Source organism: Pleurodeles waltl, chromosome 4_2 (genome assembly GCF_031143425.1).
Source record: "Pleurodeles waltl isolate 20211129_DDA chromosome 4_2, aPleWal1.hap1.20221129, whole genome shotgun sequence".
Taxonomy (NCBI): Eukaryota; Metazoa; Chordata; class Amphibia; order Caudata; family Salamandridae; genus Pleurodeles; species Pleurodeles waltl.
In genome coordinates this window covers 391054844-391073103 of record NC_090443.1, presented here as the reverse complement: position 1 = coordinate 391073103, position 18260 = coordinate 391054844, and the positions used below count along the sequence as shown (strand labels likewise).

Here is an 18260-nt window from a genome sequence, read left to right as displayed (position 1 = left end):
ATTCAACATCTTCTAAAGTCATGCATTACCTTAGTAGGCTCCTTCATTTCAAATTTACATCAAGTAAAGCAAGCAATACATCGCAGTCATATTTAGAGAAACTTATGTAAAGTGTACATCGTATCAGAGTTCCCTAACACAACATAAGCATATTAGCAAAAGGAGTACCTTTGATACATCCATTATACTAAGTATGATGCACTTGGATAATTAACAAATATGAAAGGTGCAAGCCGAACATCAGTCCCATGAGTTAAAGGGTGCACATGAAATCAACATATACATCAAAACGTAAAGATTAGAAATGGGAAAGTGAAAGTTAAAGATTTTAAAAACAAAACAAAAAAAAAACAACAAAAAAAAACACACAACACAGGGCTGGGCAGGGTTATTCCTGCTAGAATGTATGTAATGGACACCGCACTAGGTCATATGGAAATCAGTCGCAGTGTAATAAAGCGTAAACAGTGTCTCAAAGAAAGAGGTACATATCAAGAGTAGCATGGACCGGAGTCCGCATGTGACATTTTATCCTCAGGGGAACAGGTCCACATGATTAATAATGTGGACCGGAGTGTGAAAGACGTACATTTTGGCATTCTGATACCAGACAGGAGTTCGGTGCCTGATCAGCTGTATAAATGTCCTAAGGTATCATGAGCATATTTGAGCCAGGGGCATTGAGGGGGGAGAAAAAAAAAAAATACAAAAAAAATACAAAAAAAATAACCCACAGAGACCGCAAACAACATTCTGATAGTACAAAACTGGTGAACAAGACATTTCTGGACTTCTTCCTTGCTACATCCGGAAAAATAAATAAATAAGGAAGAGTTTGAATAGAATTGAATTAGCTGGGGTGAGTCCAAGAAATTGACCAGTTACTGCCGCTGCTTCCCATTGGCAAATTGTCTGTATGGGACAATAACAGACGTCAATTGGTGCTCAACTGAGGGTGTTGTGGATGGTATAGGAGTTTTTCTTAGGTGGATGTACATACACCTCTCCTTCTTGGTAGTTTCAAGGCAGAAGAGATTAGGTGGCATGGTCGATGGGGAGTGTTGGTGATGTGCCATAATCCTTGGAATCAATCCACGTCTTTGTGGCAGCAGGCAAGTGTACTGATGGTTTAAATGATTCAAACTGGTCAGTGACCAACAATGTCAATGTTTTACTGCACACTGATCAGGTCTTCCATAGACCTAGTGAGATATGGATCTTTTTTTAGATGAGTAAGCTGAGATGCCTGCAAGTTTGAATCAATCATTCTTGTGGTTACCTCCAAACAGACTAGAACTGAAACCCTGCCCAACATTACTGAGAGGTTTCCCTAAAATCTCAAGCACTGAGAAAACAGCGAGAAAGCAGGCACAGAGCCAGTCCCTGCCGGTGCAAAGTTTGCATACTAAAGAAATGAGTGCAAGAGAGTCAATTTTGTTTATGACTCAAGCAGAGAGCTACAACCTATTGGTGGTGATACAAGGATGGCCTAATCTGTTAGAGATGAACAAAAGGGCAGAGCTCCAGTTCACTAGTGGCACTCCCTATGTTTTTTAAGTGCCAAATCTACAGCCAAACTGAAAGAGAAAATGCAATCACCCTACTTCCACTAGGAGCAAGCAAAATATTTTACTAGGTACACTTGCTTCTTAGAGTTCTTGCGATTATCACCAGTACATTTTGGATTGTCAGACAGGCTTATGCATAATCTTTTGCAATAGTTTAAATTATCTGAGGATAGAATCATTAAGGCTACAAACTGGTGACAGCAAGATTTTAAACCTTGGTTAAACTGGTGCTTCAGGATGAACTTTTCATGAAATAGCACTTTCCGGTATTTTGACCTTATTTAAGAAGGAGCTGCAACCTACCCTCTCTCTCCCTCATCCACACAAGGTTGGAGATGGCTGCAGAGACAGCATGGGAACTACATAGCGGAAATCAAGTGTTAGTCTTAAGCTTGTTAAGTTGAAACCAGGTCCACTTCACTAATGCCAAGACATTCAATAACACCAACTAAATTAATCGTATAAGAACCAGTACCAGTAACACTGGCCAGCACTTTGATTATCAATATGGGCTTAAGACACTTTCAAAGGCCTTTGAACAGAATTCTGCAACAACAGAGAGCTACTTTAATGATAAATGTTCCTGAAGTTATTATTTACGGTTTTGCATTTGGGTGGGCACATCATACCAGCTTGAAGCAGCAGAGGAGGCTTCCAAAAAAGTCAAGTATGAAGTTGTGCAGAAATCATGTGACTGAACCAGTGAACCAGAAGACATCCGGGATATCTTGACAGAATGAGCTTGCACAGGAAAATTAAGTTCCAATGACCAGAGAACGGTTACAGAATTATGGCTAACCCCTGGGTTTGCCGCTAGCAACAGTGCCAGGGCTGGCAAGGAAACCAAGAAACAAAGCTGAGTGAGCAAGATAAAAGTGGGAGTAACAGCACGTAAATACTGAACAGTCACAAGTTGTGACAAATTGCTGCTTTGAGGTTTATGGAAGGGCCAATTTCCATTCATTTAGGGATGCCAGCGCATGACACCCAGACACACTCCACCTGCATGACTCCTTTTCGTTCCCCCTTTACTCATGTAAGGGGTTGCATTACGCATAGTGCCCCAGCAGCCTAACAGATGTGCAACCCCTGGGGTCTGCCAACTTTGAGATAAATTTCACTGTGCAAGTGGTGCTGGCGTCCTAATGGAACAGGGTCTGTCTGGGGCAGGAAGCCCATTGCTTTTATAAGGCATGAGGAGGTGGGTCGTGGAGAGAGGGTGAGGCTTTATGCCAATAAATGACACCCCCTTCCAATCTCCAAGAACATACACAAAACAAACAAAAAAAGTGCTGCTAGTGTCCTGGAGAATTTGCAGCAGCCCAACCAGCCATGAGCATCAGCATTGCACAGTCTCCAAATATAAGCTGGAAACCCACACTGCACTCCAAGATACTTGCATGGGGAATGTTTAATACACAAGTATCTACAAGCTCCTCCAAACGTGGATTGTTTGGAAATTTACAAAGAGGGCAATGGTGTCTAGTAAGTCTAGGATATGCTACAGGCATGTAAGGAGCTGCCTCTTTTTGCATGTTAACTCCCACATTTTGTGACTGATACTGCTAGTATTGCGACTCAGTACACAGAGACCTGACAAACAGACCTCAGAGCCAGTGTTTGGAACCTATACAAATTGCATGTCAAATCGGATACACCAAACTGGCAAGGACTGACTTATAAGTAAGTCCCTAGTAGCACCCAGGGCATGTAAAGCAGTGTCCACGTAGGGATGCAGCACTGTTATGCTACCATGTGTGGGACAATGTACAAAATGGACCCCAGCCTACCACTGCAGACTGGAAGGACAGTGTTTTCACTGCCAGTTCGACTTTGCCATTCACTCCAATGGCAAATGCACCTTATCCCTTAGCACTATATGTACGTCTCCCCTAAAGAAGGTCTACAGAGCCCTATGACCGGTAGCTGTGTATTGTTAAGACATTTTGGTGTCCTACCAGCAACACTTCCAAACTGTTTTAGTTTGATAAAGTTAGTAGCTCTATTGGCTAACACAGGGTATCCTGTTGGCATTCCAACCGGATGACTCATGAATAGGACTTCTTAATTAGGCATGTAAGGTATCAACTTAAGTGCAACATTAAGCCCATTCTGATGGCCAGGCCAAATTTAATACCCCTTTGATAAAGGTAAGCCACTTTGAGCTCCAGGTAGCTCAGCGGCTTAACAAAGGCCATGGCACAGACAGGTTTCTAACCACATGGGGAGAAGTGTAAACAACTCCCCAGCACATGAACAAAGGCAGTTGCCACAGAGAGGTGTAGCCTCCCCCTGGATGGCCACTCAGGGTGTTGGCACAAAAGGACAGCTTCAAAGGTGAACCTGCCTTTGTGAGGGGAGTAGCACCAGTATCCCTGAGCAGGATGACTTTTGTTCCTGCAGACAGAATGAGGCCAGGGTCAAGGAGAGACATCATGCCCCCAAACTGGTTCTAGCCTGGACGTCTAGCCCTCTGGTAGGCACACTTCTAGGGTGGGCTACCAAACTCCTAATGACCAAGGAACACTCATGCCATCTTGAAAGAGGCAAGAATGTGGCACTGTGGGATAGTCAGATGCCACAGATCACAGTAACGTCATCACTAGGTAGGAGGGGACCCAGTAGCCCATTGGCTTGTTACTGCATGATCCCCCCTCAGGGCACTTTCCTGGGATAAATACAGCACCCCTGACACTGACCCACTGGAATCGGATAGAGGGTCTAAGAAGGACTGCCCAGCCGTCCTTGGACCCACACAGAGGCTGCACATTCAGGATTGCACCTGCTGCGCTTTAGGCTAGCGAACCTTGGACTGTGCAGACAGCCCCAGTCTCTGGGAATTCCCAACATCCAGCAACAGCAGTGACTCCAAGAATCAGTCAGCTGATCTCCTGGAACCAGCTCCAGGGACACAAGCGCTGAAGTTGCCCAAATAAATAAGTTGGTAGCCACCACAGACCTTTTGCTGCTTCTAGTCATCAGGCACCCAAGAGAACAAATCCAACACAGCAAAACGTTGCAGAGTCTGCCTGTCGCCCTCCCACCTCCAGATCTAAGGATTTTGCCCTAACTACAGTGCAGACTGACCAGTAGCTCAGTTTAGTTTGAAAAGTTTTTGTAGACCAATGTTTGCTTGTAGTTGCATTTAAAAGCGATACTATCTTCTAAAATGGTTCTCAGGAACCCACTGGTGGATTTTTATTCATCATGGTCTTTAAAACTTCATAAACTATAATCTATTTTTACAAGTTGGCGACTGCTTTCATGTGCTGCAACGTATTTTGTTGTTTGGTGCTGCTAAATCCTTTACACATTTTTCGTTTGCCAAGTCTTATTGCTCACAGCCGCAGCTGCCCAGAGTTGAGCTTAAGGTTAAGTAAACATACCGGATTGGACCCACAATAGTATTTAAGAGTATTGTACGATTAGGCACTACAGCCATATGATCGTGCACCCAAATTCACAAGGCATACGAGTGTGACATGTAGGCTACACGTCTGAATCCCATCCAGGGTATTCAAGTGTTTAATTTTTCAATAAACAGTAGGATTTACATGGGCAATCTTTTTTTTTTTTTTTTATAAATCACAACATGGCAAAACCCAGGTAGTTAGCAAATAGTAAGCATTACATAAAAATAGTTATTAGAAACAGTGTTTCAAACATGAAAGCAATCTGCATCTTACATATAGGGTCATTAGCTTGGGCACGTTAGTTATCATACATACCAAAAATAAGCATTACTAACCTCCACTGCATCATAAATACCAAGTAAAATGATTCGAAACGTTTGAAAGTAGGACACATCTTGTGTACGGTCTGAAACTATCTGAGCTCAGGTGGTAATGAGGAAACTCTTCCCCGAGATGGACAATTGTTGGACTAAGCAAAACCTGCCTGCATGACTTTTGAAGCAAGAAGTATATCTGAAGCTTGCTCCACAAAGGAAGCAGTTTAAGAGTGATTACTACAGGCATCATTTGATTACATCTTTTGGCACCCAGCACTGTCTTGCAGCAGTATTTAAAGTTGCCTTGAGAAGAGTAAGGAGGATTTTGGAATTCCCTTTGAGTCACTAGTTGCTTTTATGTTTTTGCACAAAGAGCTTCCCAATATGACCTCAGCTTACCGTGCTCCAGCCAAAGTGATCTTCAACAGTGTCAATGGAGAGGGCGATCATTTTGACACCACGTTTCTCAAATTCAGGAGCCAGCTGCACGGCTCGTCCTAGTTCTGTAGTGCAAACAGGAGTATAGTCCCTTGGATGTGAAAACAGGATGCCCCATCTGGAGAGAGCACAGGGAGAGAAATTGTTATGAGCAGCAACAGATTCCTTTTTTCACAAGATACACACAAACCCCATAATATTTTTGCTGGACAAAAAATAAGCTTTTCAGACAGTTGAGAAAAAAAAAGAAAAAAAAAAAAAAAGCCCAACATCCATGGCAGGCTATAGCAAAGAAAAAATGTTGATTGTTTAGGTAGAAGAGGCTGTGTATTTACCTGCGCCTATCTAACATAATTGCCACCAAGGCAGATAACTGCCTGGTAAGGTAGTATGCTGCCCTTTCAACCATAAGCAACTGGCTCATCACATTTACGTTCATGCTAGCCAAAGTACTTAACAAATTGATAACATTGTTAGCTGGTCTTCCAAGAAGCCGAGTCTGGTAGGTCAATGGGATACAACAGACTCCTAACACCACTAATTAAAAGTGCCCATAATCCAAAGAGGATCATGTCCAACAATTTGAAGACAGAGTTAAAAGTAACTGCAATTGCTCATCAACACTCAACATTAACCTGCAGTTTAGTTACCAGGGCTACAGTTGCACCAGACTGCTCGTATTTCCAGAAGACTGATCGCTCGTTAAGGAAATTTGTCTCAAGAATGGGGCAATTTTGTGACTGATGCATATAGACCATTCTGCCCCCACCACCCCTCTAACGTTGTCACTGGGATATCAGTGGGTGAAGTACCCCTGTTCAGGATGGTGAGAGACTTCCATCTCCCTCCATGCCCACTTCCCTAATCTAGTCATGTTACCAGAGATATGCAGCAGATTAAAACCAAATATTCACAAAAAGTGAGCCACAGACCCATTCATTAGACCTTTCTTGTGCAACTGGGCTGACTGATTTGTAAAAAAATCGCAATAAAAGCATTAATGCTAAAACGGTGAGATCTTGTCCAAACCTAGCTAACAAACACTGGACTCAATATAATCCTTTCTGAAAGGATGCTGTAAGCTTGAGTGCATACTGCTTAGTTAAGCTTGGAGCTGAAACGTGTCGGTTGTTGCTGACTCTGCAATCAGATAACCACAACTCGCACTGCTCCGGATCTTCTGAACAGGGCAAGTGCTATCAAAACCACAAAAAGATTATAGCAGCCACAGAAGGAATGTGAGGCCTTCTTTAAATGTTTCTGGCACATCATAGTAGGTGTGTGATAAGTACAGAGTTGCACATAACTCAGTGTGCACAGGTCAAGTACAGAGCAGACATTGACAGGAAGCACTATAACACAATGTGAAGCATTAGTAGCAATGCAAATTACACAAAGGAAAGTGAGATCGCATAAGTGCGTGCATCATCCCACATGCAAAAGATGGAGCCAAACACCTTCTCCCACACTTTACCTCTATACAACCTACAAATATAGTTTTACTCATAATGTACAGCTGAACATCCACAAACTGGGCATAACAGTAAACTTAAGGAAAGTAGAAGGTAGATGTTACGACATGCTGTACAGCTTGAAAAATTATATGCAGCTATGTGGAAAGACACATACAAACTAAATAAAAAAAAATATATATATATATATACACACATATATATATATATATATATATATATATATATATATATATATATATAAAAAAATCTTTTTAATTAATGTACAGGAAAACCGTGCTGAAATATGGAGCATTTTGGAAAACATTTAACTAATTTCTTGAGGAAGTGAACCAGAAGAGGTTGGTTTAGTGGGTGTACGGAAAGAGGCTTTTTGCAGGTTTCGCCCCCACTTTACACCATTCTGGACTACTGCCTGCTTGTTTTTCAACACAGAGTGCAATGAGATCTGCTGACCAGACCTCAGTGCCAGTGTTCTAACTCCTTACAAAGTTTGTCAAATTGGCTAGCCCTAAATTGGCAAGTACCAACTTACTTTTAAGTCCTTATTATATGGTACCAACGTCATGCAAGTCAGTGTCCACCCAGGGCTGCAGCTTATTGTGCCACACTGTGTGTAACAAAGTACAAAAAAGCTCCCAGCCTGCCACCTTAGACTGGAAGAGCAGTGGTCACAATGCTAGGTCGACTTTGTCAACCAAACTAATGGCAAAGCCACCACTTCCTTTAATATATGTAAGTCTCCCCTGTGAAAAGCCTAGAGCCCTATGGCAGGGAGTGGTAGATTATTAAGCAGGACATGTATTTGTATATATGTCTTAGCAGCACCACCTCTAAATTGTTGCTGTGGAAAGGCTAATAGCCCTATTGGCTAATACAGTGTTACCAGTTAAACCCTCAGACCAGCTAACTTCTGAATTGGACTACCTGGCTGATTGCTGTAAGGTAACCAATTAACAATGTTTAGGTCTGCTTTAATGCCACTAAGTCGACTTTAATGCTACTCAGACCCAGTTTATCCAGTGGCCTCACATGGTCAATGGCCACCAAACAACATTCTGCCCGCCTGGGAAGTAATGTGAAAGACTCAGGCTTAGAAACAATAGTTGCCTGCCACAGGGTGAGATGACCCCTCCCCTGTGCAGGAAGCCACCTAAAGTGTTAGCCCAAAAGGCAAGCTTCAAAGGTGAAGCCACCTTTGGTGGGTAAATGGCGATCACACTCCAGAGGGGCTGCCCTTTGTTCAGGTAGACTGGCTGGTGACAGGGACAAAGAGGGGATACCATTGCCCAAACCGGTTTTCCCATGGCTGTATAGCCCACAGGAACCAACACCTCTAGGGTGGGCTACCAAGCTCCTAACAGTCAAGGAGGTAAGAGACTTCTTGGGAGTGGGCAGAATAGTGCACTTTGGGATTGTCAGATGCCACACATTTTTTGAAAAGCAGTCACCAAGAGTGAAGGGACCTGGTAACTCACTGGCTAGTGACCACATCCTGCCCCAGGGCGCTTTGTGTGAACAAATATGGCACCCTCTGAACCTCTGATCACATTGGAGCTGGAACAAAGCCCCTCCCCCACAAAACAAAACTGCCCTGCTGACCCCTGGACTGCACCAAGAGATGTGGCACAGTCTGCTGGACTACACCTCCTGCACCTTGAGCTAGCGAAGAGAGGATTACGCCTGTGGCTCCTTGCTCAGGGAAAGTTGTGCCCCTGTCTCAGACCAAAGTAGGGACTGCAGCTTTAGCATGGTTACCCCCACTTTTTCCCTGCTTGTCAGTGTTTGACGGTGTTCACTGGGATCCTGCTAACCAGGACTCCAGTGACTGTGCTCTCTCCCTTTCAAATTGGTTGCTTGGACCACACACGCCTCACATTTGTTATACTGGTGCCTCCTTGTAAGACCCTAGTATATTGTACTGAGGGCATTGGGGTACAATATACTAGGATCTCACAAGGAGGCACCAGTATAACAAATGTGAGCCCCCCCCTCCACCCTCCACCCCCCAAATGGGCTGCAGCAAGTATTATGCCATCCATGGAAATCCCATGCAAAGTATCTGCAGGCCTGCCATAGCAGCCTGCGTGAAAGGGTGCATGCACCCTTTTCACAACAGGTCACTGCACCAGGTCACTGTAAGTCAGCCCTATGGTAGGACCACATAGCCCAGAGGGCAGGTTACAAGTACCTGTGTGTGGGCACCCCAGCATGAGCAGAGGCCCCACGAACTCCAGCTCCATTTTCATGTACTTTGAGAGTGCAGGGACACCATTTTACACGTGTACTGGACATAGGTCACTAAGTCTAGATACATAATGGTAACTCCAAACTTAGGCATGTTTGGTATCAGACATGTTGGAATCATACCCAAATACTGTTGCCAGTATTGGAAGTATAATTCCAAGTGCTCTGGGGGCTCCTTAGAGGACCCCCAGCAATGCTCCTACCAGACTTCTGGTGTTTTCCGCACAGCCCAAGCTGCTGCCACCCCTCAGACAGGTTTCTGCCCTCCTGATACTTTACCAACTCAAGCCCAAGAAGGGGCATGGGGGGATGGGGGGGGGGGGGGGGGGGGTGGGAGAAAAGGGATTAACACTGTAGGAAAGTACCATCTTGCCTGGCATGTTGCCCCCATATTTCACTATATATATATATATATATATATATATATATATATATATATATATATATATATATGTTGTTTTAGTTGTATGTGTCACTGGGACCCTGCCAGCCAGGGCCCCAGTGCTCATAAGTGTGCCCTGTATGTGTTACCTGTGTGATGACTAACTCTCTCACTGAGGCTTGCTAACCAGAACCTCAGTGGTTATGCTCTCTCATTTCTTTCCAAATTGTCACTAACAGGCTAGTGACCAATTTCACCAATTTACATTGGTATACTGGAACACCCTTATAATTCCCTAGTATATGGTACTGAGGTACCCAGGGTATTGGGGTTCCAGGAGATCCCTATGGGCTGCAGCATTTCTTTTGCCACCCATAGGGAGCTCAGACAATTCTTACACAGGCCTGCCATAGCAGCCTGAGTGAAATAACATCCACGTTATTTCACAGCCATTTACCACTGCACTTAAGTAACTTATAAGTCACCTGTATGTCTAACCTTTACCTGGTAAAGTTTGGGTGCAAAGTTACTTAGTGTGTGGGCACCCTGGGACTAGCCAAGGTACCACCACATTGTTCAGGGCAAATTCCCCGGACTTTGTGAGTGCGGGGACACTATTACACGCGTGCACTATACATATGTCACTACATATGTATAGCGTCACAATGGTAACTCAGAACATGGCCATGTAACATGTCTAAGATCATGGAATTGTCACCCCAATGCCATTCTGGCATTGGGGAGACAATTCCATGATCCCCCGAGTCTCTAGCACAGACCCGGGTACTGCCAAACTACCTTTCCCGGGGTTTCACTGCAGCTGCTGCTGCCAACCCCTCAGACAGGTTTCTGCCCTCCTGGGGGTCCAGCCGGGCTTGGCCCAGGAAGGCAGAACAAAGGACTTCCTCAGAGAGAGGGTGTTACACCCTCTCCCTTTGGAAAAAGGTGTCAGGGCTGGGGAGGAGTAGCCTCCCCCAGCCTCTGGAAATGCTTTGATAGGCACAGATGGTGCCCATCTCTGCATAAGCCAGTCTACACTGGTTCAGGGATCCCCCAGCCCTGCTCTGGCGCGAAACTGGACAAAGGAAAGGGGAGTGACCACTCCCCTGACCTGCACCTCCCCTGGGAGGCGCCCAGAGCTACTCCAGTGTGCTCCAGACCTCTGCCATCTTGGAAACAGAGGTGCTGCTGGCACACTGGACTGCTCTGAGTAGCCAGGGTCAGCAGGTGACGTCATAGACTCCTTCTGATAGGATCTTACCTGTGTTGCTAGCCTATCCTCCTTCCTAAGTAGCCAAACCTCCTTTTCTGGCTATTTAGGGTCTCTGCTTTGGGGAATTCTTTAGATAACGAATGCAAGAGCTCATCAGAGTTCCTCTGCATCTCTCTCTTCACCTTCTGCCAAGGAATCGACCGCTGACTGCTCTGGATGCCTGCAAAACTGCAACAAAGTAGCAAAGATGACTACTGCAACCTTGTATCGCTGATCCGGCCGCCTTCTCGACTGTTTTCCTGGTGGTACATGCTGTGGGGGTAGTCTGCCTCCTCTCTGCACTAGAAGCTCCGAAGAAATCTCCCCTGGGTCGACGGAATCTTCCCCCTGCAACCGCAGGCACCAAAAGACTGCATCACCGGTCCTCTGGGTCCCCTCTCAGCACGACGAGCGTGGTCCTTGGAACTCAGCAACTCTGTCCAAGTGACTCCCACAGTCCAGGGACTCTTCAGTCCAAGTTTGGTGGAGGTAAGTCCTTGCCTCCCCACGTTAGACTGCATTGCTGGGTACCGCGTGATTTGCAGCTGCTCTGGCTCCTGTGCACTCTTCCAGGATTTCCTTTGTGCACAGCCAAGCCTGGGTCCCGACACTCGAACCTGCAGTGCACGACCTCCTGAGTTGTCCTCTGGCGTCGTGGGACCTTCTTTTGTGACTTCGGGTGAGCTCCGGTTCACTCTTCTTCGTAGTGCCTGTTCCGGCACTTCTGCGGGTGCTGCTTACTTCTGAGTGGGCTCCTTGTCTTGCTGGGCGCCCCCTCTGTCTCCTCACGCAATTGGCAACATCCTGGTCCCTCCTGGGCCACAGCAGCATCCAAAAACCCTAACCGTGACCCGTGCAGCTAGCAAAGCTTGTTTGCGTTCTTCCTGCACGTAAACACCTCTGCAAGCTTCTTCACGGCGTGGGACATCCATCCTCCAAAGGGGAAGTTCCTAGTCCTCTTCGTTCTTGCAGAATCCACAGCTTCTACCATCCGGTGGCAGCTTCTTTGCACCCACAGCTGGCATTTCCTGGGCATCTGCCCACTCCCGACTTGATCGTGACTCTTGGACTTGGTCCCCTTGTTCCACAGGTACTCTCGTCCGGAAATCCATCATTGTTGCATTGCTGGTGTTGGTCTTCCTTGCAGAATTCCCCTATCGTGACTTTTTTGCTCTCTGGGGAACTTAGGTGCACTTTGCACCCACTTTTCAGGGTCTTGGGGTGGGCTATTTTTCTAACCCTCACTGTTTTCTTACAGTCCCAGCGACCCTCTACAAGCTCACATAGTTTGGCTGTGAAATAACGTGGATGTTATTTCACTCAGGCTGCTATGGCAGGCCTGTGTAAGAATTGTCAGAGCTCCCTATGGGTGGCAAAAGAAATGCTGCAGCCCATAGGGATCTCCTGGAACCCCAATACTCTGGGTACCTCAGTACCATATACTAGGGAATTATAAGGGTGTTCCAGTATGCCAATGTAAATTGGTCACTAGCTTGTTAGTGACAATTTGGAAAGAAATGAGAGAGCATAACCACTGAGGTTCTGGTTAGCAGAGCCTCAGTGAGACAGTTAGTCATCACACAGGTAACACATACAGGGCACACTTATGAGCACTGGGGCCCTGGCTGGCAGGGTCCCAGTGACACATACAACTAAAACAACATATATACAGTGAAATATGGGGGTAACATGCCAGGCAAGATGGTACTTTCCTACAAACACTCTCTCCTTTTGGAAATGGGTGTTGCATGGCTTGGACAGGGTAACCTCCCCGAGCTACTGGTATGCTTTGATGGGCACCCTTCCTTGCATAAACCAGTCTGCTGCAGGTCAGGGACCTCCAGTCTCTGCTCTGGCACAAAACTGGACAATGGAAAGGGGAGGGACCACTCCCCTGTCCATCACTACCCCAGGGGTGGTACCCAGAGCTCCTCCAGAGGGTCCCTTGATTGGGTGGGTCCTCAGATTTTCTGTTTTGCAACCTATATTTCAACTTCTAGCCACTGGAACCACGACTGTCGTGGATGCAGATTGTCGGTTCGTGAAGGGTCCAAAGGCTCTGCTTGCAACACAGTTTACACTGCTACTTCTGCAACATTTCTCCAGCTAGGCATCCTCGGAGGACAGAAAAGTCTACAGTGTGCACGAGAAGGAAGAAGTAACCTCCCTTGGAGTGAAGAAGTTACTCCTCTACATCTGCAGGCACTAACTGCAATGATGACCAGCTGCTTGGATCTCCTCATTCTGAGCGGCTGGGATCCTGCATCACGGGTGGTGGCCTGGAGTGGTCCATGCGGTCCTCTGCCATCTCTCCAACTTTGGTCAAGGTAACCCCCTTGCCTTCCCATGCATGACAGGACCCTCGTGCACCACATCTCTTGAAGCTACCAAGGCTTTTTGGCACCTCCTCCAAGAGATCTTCAGGCTCCATGTAGCCCCAGCACTCTTCCCTGCGACGCACAGCCCTGTGTGCTTCTCTGGTGGCGTGGGACCCTTCTCCAGTTGTGCTGCATGGGCTCCTCTGCAACTCCTGGGTCCTTTTCCAGTGGATCTCCTGTGGGGGCTCCCTTTTCTTCTGTGGACTCTGCCTTGCTGAGCCCCCCCCCCCCCCCACCTCCAGTGGCAGCTGATACCTGGCAGCCACACTTTTGCTTCATTGCGATTTCTGCCTTTGCCAAGGCTTGGTGGTTTTTCATGCCACTGACCTACTGCAGTGGTCCATCTGGCGTAGGAAGTCTACTGCATCCGCCAGGAACACTGCACAGACTCCAGGACTGCACTGTTGACAGTCTTCATCCTACCATCGACCAACTCCTGCAACCACAGGCTGGTCGGTATGGCTTCTGCCACCACCAAACACTCCTGCGACTTCTCGACTTCGTCACCTTCTTCCACAGGTCTTCAGGACTTCACCACTGGTTTCTTGCAGTCTTGTCTGGGTGTTAACGTATATTCTTTTTAAGTCCTTTTGGGTGGTTTTGGGAACCTTTCTTCCTGGTTGCTGGGGGGGGTGACTGTGGTTCTTACCTTTGGGGTTTCCTAGCTCCCCTATACACACTCCACTTACCTAGGTGGGGGTCCTGCATTTGCAGTCCATGTATTTTTTTTTTTTGTATATGGTTTGGACTCCCCTAGGGTTACGATTGCCTATTGCTATTTGCACTGGCTTCTATTGCTATTTATGCCTATTTCTGGTTACTAGTGTACATATCTAGTGTTACTTACCTCCTATTGGAGGGTTGCTGCTTTGGTACTTTTTGGTAGTTGTGTCATTAAAAATAAAGTACCTTTATTTTTGTAACAATGAGTGTTTTCTTTCATGCGTGTAAGTGCTGTGTGACTACAGTGGTATTGCATGAGCTTTGTATGTATCCTCGATAAGCCTTGGCTGCTCATTCACAGCTACCCCTAGAGAGCTTGGCTTTAGACACTGCCTACACTAAACTAATAGGGGATACCTGGACCTGGTATAAGGTGTAAGTACCTTAGGTACCCACCACTCACCAGGGGAGCTTCCTACAGGGAAGCCAAGCTGTTGACCTTCACCCAGCTCCACGGTCAAAAGAGCAGATGTAGCCCAAACCAGCAAGTCAATAGACACTTCGGAAGAATCCCCACTGCCTGCCACTGGGCACTCCAAGAGACTGATCCTCAGCCAAAATTTGCACCAGACTCAGCCAGTCCCGAGAGTGCTGGCCGAGTCCAGATTGGTCACCAAAGAGGGACATCAGCCTTCATCAAAAGGACACCACTGGGACCACTGTGTATGGAGGTCAAGTAGGTCATTCACAGCTGGCCTTCTACTGGCTCAAAGACGACTTTGAGGAAACTCCAACCTCTGTGGTTGAAGTTGCCCCACCTGACCTGTGGACCAAGGTCTAGAACATCCGGACCTGGATCAAAAGCCAACCACAGCAAAGAGAGCAGCTGTTCAGAATCCAAATCTATAGTCTACATTTCATGTATGCTATGCTCTGCTCTGCTCTTTTACATAATGCACATGGGACCTGAATTTAAATTACACTTTTGCCAGCTTTAAGAGTCGGATCACTACTGCAGTGGTGATTGGGTGCCACAGATTGTTCTGGGATATATGGCAATCCATGAACATCAACTATGGCAAAGAAAGGCGAATAAATATTGTCCTATATTCTAACCAGACTATGGCTGTTAGCTGCAAGGCACTGATCGGGGAGGCAATCTGCCCACTCCCACAGCATCAGCCAAAAATCTTGGCATTAGTTCTGACAATAACCTATCCATTAAGTTGAATCTTTCTTCTGTGGTAGCGATTTACTTCGCTATGTTAACACATCTCCTATAAGGATTCCTTTTCTTCCCATGCTTACACAGAACACAGTTTATGCATTAAAAAAAATCTTAGACGGTTTATGGCAAGGTATTGTATGTTGCCCTTTCAGACTACATGATCCGGAGTCTGGCACTGCTGCAGAAAGCCAGATCCAGCCTCATTCTAAGTCTGCAATGCAGAGATGCACTATTTCAACACACTGGTATAGTGCACCAGTTTCGGATACAACTGTTCTTCTTACCAATCTATCTGATCTTAAAGCACGCTACAAGGGTCCTATACTATTTTTCTAAAGAATCTCATCAGAACTTTCTGACCTGGTTGATCTTTAGGATTTTCTGTAGCTCGCCCGATTACAGAATCCTTACTGTAGAGCACGGTAACAAGCCAGATAGCTTTCTTTCCTGGCAGCCAAATATTGGAACACCTTCAGATTTATAGTTCGAAATCGCTTGCAGGAAGAAGAAAAAACACACACATACACACACGTTTAACTGAACATTTACCAACCTATAGCTGCAGACAAGCCCTCAGCTCTATTTTCTTAGTACAAAGACGCCAGATTGTCAGGCAGCAACAGCACTTTACAACATTAATCTAACATCAAATCAATTATGGATGTTCCATCATCTCAAGGTAAAGGGGATGGTGCTGTCTAGCTTATACAAGGTCGGATGGAAGAAAGAAGTGTGAGAGTCGAATCCACATGATGTCAAGTCGTTCTCCCAAAAACTGAGTTTTGAGACATCTGCCATTCACCAACTTATTTCAGAGAAACAGACAATGAATCTGTAGGCACAGAATCACTTGCTAAGACTACCTATGCTATGACTCAATAGTCAAATGGCAGCTGTAACATCATGTGACACATATTGCCCTTCTTTCAGACATTTTGGAACAAGGTTTAGTTACCAGAAATAACCCAGATATCGGGCCGCACATGACACCTGTTGCTCAATCCTTAGTTAATTCAGTTCTAGTATTTCTATCAGGTTTCTCCAACAAGTAGCTCGCGAGATACTGGTAGCTCTCCAGCTACCTCCAAGTAGGTCTCCTGTGTGCAGCTAGTACTAAATTAGAAGCTTGTGCATGGGTGAATAAATATATTTATACCAAAATGTAAAAGTGTACATGAGATGAAAACGTGTGTATTTTGATAACCCTCTGTTTGGAGAAAAATGACTGAATTTCAAAATATAAATTTATTTAAGGCCGATATTTGAGTGATAAATCATGTGATCTTGGAGAGACTTATTTACTTGGTGCCAAGGACACTGGAGGTATGGCTTTCGTGTATCATCCACATAAAGGCATTCCAAATTGATAAATACTTTCTTACTGGGACAACACTGCCTGATTCACTAAGGTAACCACTACTGGTAAATTAGCATACAGTGGCCACCTATGTAATCTTTTCTGGTGTGGTTATTATAATTACAACACTAATATTTTTGGTAGATGGGGATGATTTTCATTGATTATAAGTAGATATTACTGCAGTAATAGTTGGAGACCCCCGTTATATACGTTTACAGGTTGAGGAAGTTGGACCAAAGTACACTGCAATTATACGAGTTAAAATGGTCAGTTTCTACACATGCGTGGTTTTTTTTTGTTGGTTTTTTTTTTTAACTGGACAGAACAGGAACGGATAGTAAAATGGTGTGAATTTGTCCCATTTCTCCAAATTAAAATGTGTGACTTTTTGGAGTTTTGTCATCACATATTAAAAGATAGCTTTCCTGCCTGTGCCTATGCTCCCAGAACACAAATGTCAGGGTGCACATGGAGCAGGCTGAGTAGAGCCGTTTCAGGGCATGCCTCTGACCAGGCTGCAGCAGCCAGATCCCAATGGCTTCAGCTGTGTGCAGTGGGCGAGGGGTAGGGGCAAATCTACTATTGAAGCAGCAGGTGAAGAGCCAATTGTACCCTTACAATTGTTGTATTTTACAATCCAAACAGCAGTCAAGGGGCAATTATCCTCGCAAGTTGGAGGCATGCCTGTTCTCAATAGACTACCGCGTGTTTAGCAGCATTTAAACGAATTGTTTCACCGAGTAATACTCAATTGTTTATGAAATTGTTCATCTTTAGCAGTCTCCTGCCCTGTATTCCTCTTCAATAACTTCCCACCCGTGCACTTCCGCGTATTTTCAATACATGAAGAGGTTTTGACACCTTGTGTCTATCTGTAAAATTTTCGAATTGGCCTTTAATTAATGTTTTGTGCCATTTTTAGGTGCCGATCTCAGAGCTCTGATATTTTTTTGGTCGAGGGATGTACCTGAATTTTGCACGCTATGCAAAGTTAGCTACATGGAAAATGTGTCACATTAGTAAAATAGAAAGAGGTTGCCTAATGTCTAAACATACACATTTACCTAACTTCCAGCGTAGGGTAGAACCTGCCCTTTGGGTGAGAAGACAGAAAATACCATCATAGAACTGGTCCGAATGCAACATTTTTGTTTTAGCTAGAAAACCTTTCCACTATGCGTCTTGTAATTTTTGCTCAGCCAAAACCGTTCTCAGTGAACTTGAGGAAGTCCTAGAAAAATACGTTGCGGGCTCAAAAGCCACGCGTCGAAGGCGCTGAAACGGTTGTAGGACGCCTGTGGTTTACCCTATGAAGAGCGGACAATTTATAAAAAGGACATTGAGAAATCCGAAAGGACTTTATTACGAGAAAAGAAGCGCAAGTGCCTCCAAGCAGCAATTTAGCTGACGTGTGAAGAGAAAACTGTGTTCCTCGTGTAGTGGCATTACAGTCAGCTGCCCGTGTAAGGGAAAAAGGGAGGGACGCAAAATTATAAAATGCAGTTTGTTGCTCTATAGCAGGAAAGTGCAAAGAAAATGTTG

General features: G+C 45.3%; 1 protein-coding gene across 1 annotated transcript in view; it reads right to left on the bottom strand.

The window, feature by feature from the left end:
• PRDX6 (peroxiredoxin 6) overlaps nt 1–18260 on the bottom strand; it is a 101328-nt gene that overhangs the window by 64554 nt on the left and 18514 nt on the right. The window contains exon 2 of the mRNA XM_069231540.1: nt 5698–5854. Within this exon, the coding sequence (XP_069087641.1) occupies nt 5698–5854 (157 nt within the window). The remainder of the gene's footprint in view (nt 1–5697; nt 5855–18260) is intronic.